The sequence below is a fragment of the Phyllostomus discolor genome, chromosome 11 (assembly GCF_004126475.2).
Source record: "Phyllostomus discolor isolate MPI-MPIP mPhyDis1 chromosome 11, mPhyDis1.pri.v3, whole genome shotgun sequence".
NCBI lineage: Eukaryota > Metazoa > Chordata > Mammalia > Chiroptera > Phyllostomidae > Phyllostomus > Phyllostomus discolor.
The window spans coordinates 43,200,279-43,212,777 of NC_040913.2; the positions used below are offsets into that span (position 1 = coordinate 43,200,279).

The 12,499-nt window shown below is 36.2% G+C and overlaps 1 protein-coding gene across 6 annotated transcripts in view; it reads left to right on the forward strand.

Moving 5' to 3' along the window:
* The window catches only part of DGKH (diacylglycerol kinase eta), a 215,747-nt gene that overhangs the window by 142,756 nt on the left and 60,492 nt on the right, over window positions 1–12,499 (forward strand). For all 6 annotated transcript variants that reach the window (XM_036011323.1, XM_028526693.2, XM_036011326.1 and 3 more), the window contains one exon: window positions 6,203–6,288. In XM_036011323.1, the coding sequence (XP_035867216.1) occupies window positions 6,203–6,288 (86 nt within the window). The remainder of the gene's footprint in view (window positions 1–6,202; window positions 6,289–12,499) is intronic.

Sequence of the window (12,499 nt, forward strand, 5' to 3'; positions counted from 1 at the left end):
TCTGATATAAAGGTAGCAAAAACTGCTTCTAAAAATTTTGAAAATAAAAATTGTATGAAAAAGAAAGTAAAAATCTTAAATTTTACCACCCAGAGGTAATTATTATTAAAGATTAATATATTTATTATTTGATTTCCAGCAGCATTTTCATTTACAGTGTTACTCATTTATTTGTTTTCCTACCTGAGGACATGTTTCCATTGATTTTTGAGAGAGAGGAAGGGGGAGGGAGATGGAGAAAGAGTAAGACATCCATGTGAGAGAGAAACATTGACCAGTTGCCTCTGGCATGTGCCCTAACTGGGAATTGAACCCACAACCTTGGTGTGTGCTCTGACTGAATCAAACCGGCAACCTTTCAGTGCACAGAATGGTGCTACAACTGAGCCATGTGACCAGGACTGTAATATTATTTTATCCAACTATAAATATAATCCATGTTTTATAAGAACTGGTCTTCTTTCTTAATAATATTCTTTGTAAGTGTTCTTTTCTCTCCAAAGAGACAAAAGGGCAATGTTTTTGCTCTACTTACTTCAGAGATGTCTATTTCCTAGCATTAAAAAAAAAGGTTGACACTTTGCTTTTACCACTGTGGGGGGGCTCTGCCCGCAGGGCCTCCCACCTCCTGGCCACCACAGATGAGACTAAGTCTACCAAGATGTGATCTGCTTGGAGAGGAAAGGTGGCCAATCTCTCAAAGGAGAAGGGCCAAGGGCCTTTTCCTCAGTGGGTTTTTATTGGGTTCATTTGGACAGGAATACAGGTAAGGCTCAATAATCATTTCCAGGCAGTAAGGATCAAACAATGGATAACAAAGAACTCTGAGGGCCTATTTTGAGTCAGGGTTAGATAGCTAAAGAGCTGTAAAACTTTGAGGAACAAACTCACATCTTGGACCCTTATCATTTAATTGAGAGCATTCTAAACAAAGCAGGTGTCACAGGATTTTACATATTCTTTCTTAGGCCTGATAGCCCAGGGAACCCACCCTTTTCAGCACAGGGCTGCACCACCCTCTGTCATTGTTTCAGGCTTAAGTCAGGCAGGAGAAGTAAGTCAGCCAAGAGATTAGGACACTTCTCGCAGACAGAATGAGGACTCAGGCTTTGTCAAAGCCTAGGGACAAGGGTCCATCACCCCCTTTTGCTGTAGCCCTCCAAGCCCTTCCTTGGGGGCCTCCCACATGATTGTGCCTGTCTTAGATCGTTCCCCCTTTGAGGAATTTTACCCATCATTGGCTAACCGACCAAGCACTAGGGGCCAGTTATGGACAAAGTAAAAGGAGCAGAAGTGGTGCTCCTACCAGGAAGATAAGCTTTGTCTCCTTAGTGGTTTACAGTCCAAAGGTCGTTCCCTCAGCCTTAGCCTTGGTGGGATTACAGCTCTTGAAACCAGGCAGGGCAGTTCCCAACATACCACATATATGGTCACTAAATACAATTATAGCTACATAGAAGAAACTGCTTTTTTAACATAAAAGGGTTTTGAATGAACCTTTATTTGTTTTGGTTTCTTATTAAAATACTTCACAACAAAAGGATAGAATGCCTTAAGATTATAGGTTAAATCAATGTCACTTTTTGCCTTGACAACTACAATGAAAGTAAGCTACACCTTTATAGGAAATAAAACATTCATTTTGGGTTCCTTTATACCTGATTTGGAAATTATTTTTTCATTTTTCTTGGAAGTACAAAAAAGGTTGTTGATCTTCCTACTTATCTTACTGCCAGCATTCTGCTGGCATCACAGAATTACAGAGCTTAAAGAATTGTGAGTTTCGTCGATTAATTCTTTTATGGCCATAATTAAGTAATTCTATTTGCTGTTGTACTTTTTAAACATTGTCAAAAGAGTAATTTCCTGATTTCCTTCATTAAGAGTGATTCTGTTATTTAATACACAATACTAGAAAAATTATTGTTTGCATTTAACATACAATTCCCATGCCCATCATGTTTTTCCTCTAAACCTTTGCAGATAAATTTGTATCCCTCCATTGGCCTCTGCTTATTAGTTCACTCATTCCTACCTTGGGTTCAGCTTAGGTATCACTCACTTCAAGCAGCCATTCCTGTCACTCTAGTCCTAGTACAGTGTTCTTCCCCTGTGGTTCCATAGTCCCATTCACCTTCCATTATCTTGGTACTGTCATGCTGTGAAGGTCAGGCAGTGTGTATTATTCACTCACCAGTGTATTCTCACCTAGCACTGTGGCTGGCAGAATAACAACATTCTTGTTAAATTTTGATCAAAGGACCAAACCCTTTTGGAACAATGGGTATCTTGGCATCAAAGCCCTATGGGGTTCTTACTGCTTTCCAATTGGATTAAAAGCTTTTTGTTGCAAGAGTCATATTTTTGGTCTCTTCCATATCATTTCCCAATCGTACAAGTCTAGTTAGTCAATAGATGCTTGTTTATTAATGCCAAGGTGATCAAAGAGGAAGTGAGAACTGCTGAACCTCAGTCATCTGCCTGAAAGCAGGAAAGAATGGCCTTAAAAATATGGAAACAGAATTCTTCCTATTAGTTTATTTTTAATTTTACTCTGATAGAATAATAAAAGTTCTCTCCCCTCAATTCTGCTGGTTTTCTAGATGCTTGGTAGTAGCATGCTAAGAAATTGGAACTTTATTCTCTCTTTCATTTATTTAACAAGACTGAGTGCTGATACCTGGGACTGGAAATGAAAGACCCTCTAGCTTCAGTCAGCTTGGAGTAGTGATTCCCAAGCTTTGTGCCTCAGGGCACCTCAGTGATATTTTTAAATTCAAAGAACACCTGGTAATACTCAACATCTGTTGGATGCTGGGCGAACTACTACGTTGAGGTAGCGCACAGTTTATATATTAGGCTGTGCTACATTCCTTTTGATGACATCATATTGTTGTGAAGCTGAGTTTTTGGTACTTGCTGTGGTAAAAAGCAAACACCACACAGAAATTTGTGTGGAATAGGAAATGAAGACATCATTGTCCATTCTGATTCCAAGGTTTCACATGTATACAGTGCCAACAGGCTTACAATTAGTTATTTAAGAATGAAGTAAGATTTTTTTCTTTTAATATATATATATATATATATATATATTATTTTTAAATAGTTATTAAGTTGTTAGGACATAAATACTTATTGTTTAGAGTTAACTATTGTTAGGTATTTCTTTTGGCCTAAGGACAGTATGACAAAATTGTTCAGACATTAAGGATGCCACGAACTCAGGAAGTTTGGGAATTGCTGCTGTAGTGGGAGGGACAGACAAGGAAATGATCAATAGTGTTTACGTTATTTTCAGGGCATAATGGTTGCTCAGAAGAGAGACTTCTTGGCCTGGCAAATTCATTGAAGTCTTTACAGGGGGAGTTGTGCATAAACTTGGTTTTCAGCACAAAAGAAGAAAAGTAGAGATGAGCCATTTGAAAAAGAGCATTACATAGAGCATGGTAATGAATACTTTGGTAAATTTATGGCATTATAAGTAATTCTGTAGAGTTAGAACATGCGGGGCAAGGAAAGAGCATCAAAAGACAGGACAGAGAGGAAAGGAGGGTCAGATCTTGGAGTGTTGAGAATTATGGAAGGTCTTCCTTGTTAGCTGAAGGGTCTTGACATTATCTAGAAAGTAGGAGGGATCCACTGAGACACTGTTAAGCAGGAGTATGATCAGATTTTTTTTTAAATATTGTGCTGTAAACTGGAGAATGGTTTGAAAACAAGCAGGAGAGACTTAGAAAGCTCAACAAGGAGGCTGTTATAAATGATACACTTGAGAAATGATAATACTTATATTTAACAAATATAGTTAAGCAAAGACTAGGACTTGGTGGGGGCAGAGGCAGGGAGCAGTGTGGTGGGAAAAGCCTCAAATCTGGCCCTTACCTTGTCTGCTCTTCATTAATTGGGGTCTTAGGCAAATCACTCAGTTCACCTGAGCCTCACATTCCTTGGCTATGGAACAGGACGCATAATGGGATAAACACATACATTCCAAGGATTGTATAGTCTTAGTCACAGTGCTTGATACACAATTAAAAACTGTTAACTATTATTACCTTATTTTTGTGACTTAACTAAATGACTACATAATAGGTTAGTAAATGGTATCAATAATTTTACCCTTAGACACAGAAGTTATTTCATTTTCCTCTGGAAGAGATTACATTTTTTGCTTTTGTTGATTTTTCATGGAAAAAAACTTGGTTTAAAAAAAATATTTTATGTGTTTTTTAGAGAGAGGGGAAAGGAGGGAGAAAGAGAGGGAGAAAAACATCAGTCCATTGCCTCTTGCATGCCCAGAGCTGGGGACCTGGCCTACAACACAGGCATGTGCCCACTGGAAATCCAACCAATGACCTTTTGGGTTTGCAGGGCAACACCCAACCCACTATGCCACACCAGTCAGGGCAAAACATTGGGTTTTTAAATGTGAATTCAAATGGAATTAATGATAGTTTATAGTACTTTCTTCTACCTTCTTAGATTTCATGACAGTCTATCCTTTAGGGAAAAGAAATAAAACTAATCTTTCTGAAAAAAATACTTTCTTTTTTCACTTTTCCCTACCTTTCTTTCATGTAAATTTTTTCCCATATGTGGTTTGTCTTTGAAAAAAGTAAGATAGAAATTTAAAAGAGTAACAGCATACTGATTAGCCACTGGTGGAATTGGATGTTAATCAGGAATGAGGTGAGGTCCCTTTGGGAGACCTAGTAAGGAAGGCTTTACTGAGGGGGCGAGAATCTTCATTTAAGTCTGAATAAACTGATGCTGATTAGTGAAAAACGCAATGAAAGGATATCTGAGTCAGGCAGAAGAGCATAGGCAGCTGGCCCGAATAGAACAGATGGTTTATAATGGAAATTTTTGAGCCATTGCGACATGGAGTATTTGAGGCAAACATTTGATGGAAGGCTCTCAATACGAAACTGTTTAAATACTGTACACCTTTACATTGTTAGGAAGATGTGTTCTTTCAATAGAATGTTAAAGTTTGAATCCAATAGAAAAGGGGATATGGGACTCCTTTAGCATTTGATTATTTCCTGATTAGAGAGAAATATTTGTTTACGTGCTTGTATGACACGGCATTCGGCATTTTTAAAAAAACTTATTGAATTTTGCATACAGAAAAGTGAACATGTCATAAAGTTCATCTTGGTAAATTTCCACAAACTAAATGTAATCAACACCCAGCTCACAGGGCAGCACTGCCAGTACCGCATGAAACCTCCTCATGCCCCCTTTCATTCACCAGCCCCATCTCCCACCCCAGTAACCACTCTCCAACTTCTAACAGCACTGATTAGTTTTGTCTGTTTTTGTACTTTATAAAATAGAATCATTTTGTATGTACTCCTTTGGTTCTGAATTCTTTCACTCAGGATTATGTTCTATGTGATTCATCTATATTGTGGTTTGGTTATAAATCATGTGTTCTCATTGCCCTTTAGTCAGTTTTCCATTGCACAGATATACTGTTGTATAATTTGTTATCCATTCTATCATTGAGTAAATGCTGCTATTAACATTCTAATGTGTGTCTTTTGCTGAACACACATCTGCATTTCTTTTGTGCATATATGTGGAAGTTGAATTGCTGGGTCCTACAGTATTATGCATATGTTCAACTTTAATAGATACTATCCAAAGTTTTATAGAGTACATTTATCAGTTGCTCCTCCAGCAGAGTATGAGAGTTCTATTACTTTTGCCAGTACTTGACATTTTCTGGTTGTTTTTATTTTAGCTATTCTGGCTGATACATAGTGGTATCACATGGTGGCTTTACTTTACATTTGCCTGGTAGCTTATAAGGTTGAACATCTTTTATCTGTTTATGTACCATTTGGATATCTACCTCTTTAAATTTCTCGTCTTTGCCCTGTGCTTATTAGGTTGTGTAGCATTTTTTCACTCAATTGTATGAATACTTTAAATATTCAGCCTTTTAGCTCAAAAAAATTTAAAGGGGGTTTGGGGATTTTTCTAAGAGTATAAATTAAAGAATTCCAGAAACTAAAAGCTTTCACAGAAAAAAAATATTTGTCTATTTTGTATAATGACTCTTTGTTACATATTATTTGCAGCCATTGCCCTGTGTCACGTGTCACAAATGATCCCGTCTTTGACACAGTAATAGCTGAGTTGTATAATTGCCAGCAATAGTAACACAATGCAGTTTAAAAATTTTTTTCAGATGACAATTTATGAAGACTCAGTTGCAGCTCATCTTACAAAAATCCTTAATTCTGATGAACATGCAGTGGTCAGATCATCTGCCAAGTGAGTTACAGAGTGATGTCATGTAATTGTTATATGGTAAAGATGAAAGAAAAGCTGGTTGTGACTTATTTTCCAAACAGTATCTTTGTTGTAGCTTAAATTTTCATATTAAAATATTATTTTAGCATCTTCCTTACATTGAAGAATATTCAGGGATTTTTTTCATGCTTAATTCGAAAGGTTTTTTTGTCAAGGTGCAATAAATGTTTAGAGTTCAGTTACTCTAAGTTTCTATTTAAAGAAGTACTTATGATTAGTTACAGAAAACATTTTATTATAATTTATTTTTTCCATAGACATTACTATTTAGGAACTATTTATATCAGGAAAAGGAAAACGATGAGATTTTTTTCAAAAACACTTTTCTTAGCATGTTTAAATTGCATAATTGTATTTTAATTTGAAGTTACTGGATTTTAGTTAAGTTGATTCTGTATATGGAGCCAAAGCTACTTGATTTCATTATCCCAAATGTTGCCTGGCTGGAATTTAGAATTTAGTTTTAGGGCATCCTAATCTGAAGTTATGAAGACTGGAAAGTTAACTAGATGAAGGGATGAAAGCAACTGAAATTTTCAACTGATAATCAAAAATAAAAGAATGCTGTAGGACTCTGGTTTACCAAGGGGATATTACTATCATGCAGAAAGAGAAGAAAAAGAAGGGGAAGGGGGAAAGAAAGGGAATAGGAAAGTGGTGGAGGAAAAAAACTTTAGTATATATTTAATTTACAAAAAAGTCAAGGAAAGACAAATCAATATAAATAAATTTACTTGTGATAAAGTACAAATGTAGTGACAGTTGGTTTTGATGCCATGACCCTCAGAAATAGTAAACAAGACTGAGCAGTAGGAAAAGAGTTGAATGGCCCTCAAGGGAAGCACACTGGTTGTCCACACAGGTGGGCTGCAGACACCGTTCGTGTGATGGCACTGCTGCTGGTAGTTGTTAGGTTGTTGTTTGGTTGGGTGTTTTTAGTGAATTGTATTGATTTATGGTGAAATGAGCAGATCTCCAGCTTGTTCCATGCCTCAGCACTCCCTATTGACTTTGTCATCTTGGGCCAAATTCACGTACCAAAGTCACTTCCTTAGGTGCTTCCTAAATTACTTCTTCAAGGAGTACATGTCATGTTTGCCACCTTTGCCTGTGAATCAAATGCTTCTTTATAGAACATTTTAGAGGACATTGATAGAAAAACTAGAAAATTGAAATGGAACCTTTTTAATGGTATATAAAGTTATAAAAGAATTATTCTTAGTAACAGTTAAGTAAATATCTTATCTGGTCACATTTTGTGGTTTGGAGGTTAGCAAAGCATCATTGTTGGCCTTCATGTGTTTGATCACTGACTCCTACACATTCTAAATATTCTTTTTAAGTTTCTGAATTGAAATATAATCGACATTGTATTAGTTTTGGGTCTACATTGTAATTATTTGAAATATGTATACATTGCAAAATTATTATACAATAAGTTTAGTTAACATCCATCAACTCACATTTCTTTTTCTTGTGCTAAGAACCTTTAAGATCTACTCATATTTTTAAGTAAATAGAATTAATGTGACGAAATTTCGTCAGATGCAAACAGCTCATTATAGCAGCAACCCCTTTTTCTTCCTAGTGTTCTTAAATGTAATACCTGTGAAGTACAACATTTTTAGCAGTGGGAATTTTTTCAAATAAAAATTTATGTGGAATTTCAGTGTTAAAAAAATTAAAATTCTATTTTGTTGGCACTAATAAACTGAATAGGATTAGATTATTAGTCATTTATGAGAAAAATTAAGCAGTATGGTTATAGATGACACTTTTATATTTAATGCAGTTTTAAGATACTTCTGTATTTTATTTTATTTTATTTTATTTAGGTATAAAGAAATCTCCTTCCATTAAATAAAAATAGCAGAAGATGCTTTAGTCCAAGACATGTACAACACTAGTGAATTTGCACAAAACCAGTAAAAGTTAATATATTTGTCTCTAATATTTCTAATGCTTATTTGGGCATTAAAATTATTTTCTGTATATCTAAATAACTTGAATCAAGCATTTGTGGAATCTTTGAAATATTTTTGCAAAACAACTTGAAAACCTAAGTCACCGTGTTACACTAAGTAGGAGTAAATCTGGGGTCCTAGTTGAGTCTCCGCCATTTGTTGGCTTTGTGACTTATGCCTGTTTATCAGGTTTAAGAATGGAAAGAATACCTATTCTTCCTCTCACAGAATTGTTAAGAAAACTAGGTTGAGTGGTAAAATAAATAGAGCTGAACTTCCAGCCACAATAGAGGAGTAGGTAGATATACTTTGCCTCCTTGCACAAACGAAAGAAAGACAACAACAAATTCAAAAGCAAAAAATGAGAACTTCCAGGAAATTGAACTGTATGAAGTCTGACAACCAAGGATTTAAAAAAGAAATATTCACCAAGACTAGTAGGGGCAGCAGAGATGGGTAGCCGGGGTAGAGAAGACATGCAGCAAGGCAGTGGCTGGAGGACCCAGTGGTCCCACATTCGCATGCAGACAAACCAGGAGGAACAACTGGCAAGCAAGGCAGACCATGCAACCCAGGGTGCTAGCATGGGTAAAGAAAGCCTGAAAACCTTTGATTTTAAAATGCTGTGGGTGTTGTGGTGGCAGGAGAAATTTCCAACCTCATATGAGAGTTTATTGGAGAGACCCACAGGGTCCTAGAACATACACAAACCCACCCACCTGGGAATCAGCACAGGAAGGGCCCAATTTGCTTGTGGGTAGTGGGAAAAGTGACTGAGAGTGTGTCGAGAGCTGAGCAAGCAGCATTGTTTCCTCTCTGATGCCTCCCCCACATACTGCTCCACAAAGTGGGTTGCCCTGCCCTGATGGATACCTAAGGCTTCACCCCTTACTATATAACAGGTGTGCCAAGACAAAAATGTATGGCCGAAATGAAAGAATAGATCAAAGCTCCAAAAATAGAACTAAGTGATGAAGAGATAACCAAACTATGAGATGCAGAGTTCAAAACACTGGTAATCAGGATGCTCACAGAAATGGTTGAAGATAGTTGCAAAATAGAGGAAAAAGTGAAGGCTCTGAAAAGTGAAATAAAGAAAAATATACAGGGAACCAACAGTGAAGGGAAGGAAATCAGGACTCAAATCAATGATTTGGAGCAGAAGGAAGAAATAAACATTCAACCATAACAGAATGAAGAAACAAGAATTCAGAAAAACGAGGAGAGGCTTAGGAACCTCCAGGACAACTTTAAATGTTTCAACATCCAAATCACAGGTGTGCCAAAGGAGAAGAGGATGATGAAGAAATTGAAAGCTTATTTGAAAACATAATGAAGGAGAACTTCCCCAATCTGACAAAGGAAATAGACTTCCAGGAAGTCCAGGATGCTCAGAGAATCCCAAAGAAGTTGGACCCAAGGAAGCACATACCAAGACCCATCATAATTACATTACCTAAGATTAAAGAGAAGGAGAGAATCTTAAAAGCAGCAAGGGAAAAGGAGACAGTTACCTACAAAGAAGTCCCCATAAGACTATCAGCTGCTTTCTACAAAGAAACCTTGTAGGCAAGAAAGGACTGGAAAGAAGTATTCGAAGTCATGCAAGATAAGGACCTACATCCAAGATGACTCTATCCAGCAAAGCTATCAGTTAGAATGGAAGGGCAGATAAAGTGCTTCCCAGATAAGGTCAAATTAAAGGAGTTCATCATCACCCAGCCCTTATTATATGAAATGTTAAAGGTACTTATATAAGGGAAAAAAGGTCGCAATTATGAACAGTAAAATGACAACAGATTCACAACTCTCAACAACTGAACCAAAAACAAAAACCAAGCAAACACTAGAACAGTAACAGAATCACAGAAATGGAGATCACATGGAGTGTTATCAGCAGGGAGAGGGAAGGGGGATAATGGGTGGAAGGGTTCAGGGAATAAGAAGCATAAATGGTACGTACAAAATAGACAGGGGAAGTAGAGAAGCCAAAGAACTTATATGTATGACCCATGGGCATGAACTAAGGGTGTGGGAGGATTAGTGGGAAGGGTGGTGCAGGGCAGACAGGAATAAAGGGGAGAAAAAATGGGACAAGGGAGAACTGTAATAGCATAATCAATAAAATGTTACTTTAAAAAAATAAGTAGATGTTATAAACTACAGAGTGCTGTATTAAATCGTAAATTATCACCTCATGTTTTTCCCAGTTAGATAAAAAAATTTTTTTTTTGTCCTTGACCTGGCTCCTTTTCTAGGCTGTGTTCTCAGCATTAGCTTTGGGTTTCTCCCTGACTAAATCATTTGCCTTTGAGCAGCTTCTGTTCCAGCCCTGGCCTCTTCTCATCACTCACCAGTACTACTGGGCTTGCCTGGCTGCCCTGTGTTTACAACCCCAGATTAAAATTTTAAAGAGATTCAAGACAGAAAAGAGAAGACAACATATAATACCCATAATAGTATACATTTTTAATTTAGTTTTTTTATTGACATGTGCAAACATACATAAAAGTAGAAAGTGATTTCCCACTGCACTTGTTCACTTGACTTCAGCCTTTATCAGTGTTTGCCACATACTCCCCACTTTCTTTTGCTACAGCATCTCTAAGCAAATCTCAGAAATTGTTTTATTCCACTTTCGATATATATAGCTAATAATCTTTTTTAAAAATATAATAAGATTAGTAGTTCTATATTATTCAGTCCATTTCCCCCAGTTATATCAAAGGTGTTTTTATTTTTCTTTTTGTTTTTAACAATTGATGTATTCCAATTAAAATCCAAACAAGGTTTATGTATTGCATTTGGGTGATATGTCTCTTTAAGACTTATAAAAACTGTAATATTTTCCCAGTGCTTTAAAAATATTTTTGTTATTCAGGCATGATATGTATGCAGTGAAGTGTCCAAATCATAAGGGCACAACTTATGTGCCCTTATGATTAGAAAAATAATGTACACACATTCATGTCCTTGTAACCACCACCAGTGCAGAAACTCCCTTACTTTGTTACTACCACCTGAATGATACATTAAGGCAGACTGTTTTAATGCTCAGAAAACATCTTTATATTTATTTCATAAAGTCATAATTCCCAGTAGCCTAAGCTATGTATATCTTTTTAAAATGTTGAAAATGCCCATGGAAAAGCTATGTTCCATTAGCATAGATAATGTGTAGATTAAGAAAGTAGTTAATTTCTTTGACTGGAATTTTACCAGTTCATTGTGTAATGTGAGTTATCTTCTGAGAATTATAAGCACTAATAATCAGTAGTGCTAATTAGCAGTCATAGGTGTTCTGATTAAAAATGAAAAGCAAAGTAATTGTCCTGAGGCAATTTGTTCTGTGGACAGAACTTTTCAAAAATAAGGATCGCTGGCCAGAAAAAATAATAACCATCGTCACAGAACCAGAGAATTTTAGTTTTGATATTTACCTTAGAGAGAATTTCAGCAACCCCATTCCTTGAATGGATGAGGTAAAGTACATGGTGTTAGAATCTTTCCTCAGAGCACACAGGTAGCTATGGTTTGTTTATATAGGGTTCGTTTTATATCACCTTTAATTTTTGACTTAAACTTTTTATATCACGTGAATAGTGAATTTTTTAGGTTCTCATAGGATGACCCCTGCCTGCCAGCATGTGGTTCTGTTTGTGCACCATTGCCATGTCTATTGTAGTGTAGTATTTGCATGCTTTGTTGTGCGTTGCCCCTATTTTAAAAAATAAGTAGGAAACTGAAGTGTGAAGGTACTATTACTAGTGATAAGAAGTGTAGGTCATGTATATAGTATAATTGAGATGATGGTAGAAATCATCAAGCATTCTAAATGTGGACTATTGTCAGCTTCACTGTGTATGTGATACACACCATTAACTGTTCAACTTCAAAGGAATACAAAGTTAAAGACAAAATGCTTGAAATAGCTCACCAAAATTGTCCTAACATCAGTTAAAGATGTAATTAGGGATTTAAATGTTTTTAGCTCTATTGGAAAAATTCATATTTTACTTTCATTCATTTGATATTTGCACATGTTTGCTGGAAGTCTTTATGCATTAAAGTATTTGAAGAATGTCTTTTGCATTACTATAGAAAATACTTATTAAGGGGTTTTTTTTCTCCAGTTTGTGAGTTCCCGATTGGTGTGACTTTAAAATTGTGCTAGTTTTAAATGTATTTATTTCTATTTTAAGAATTCT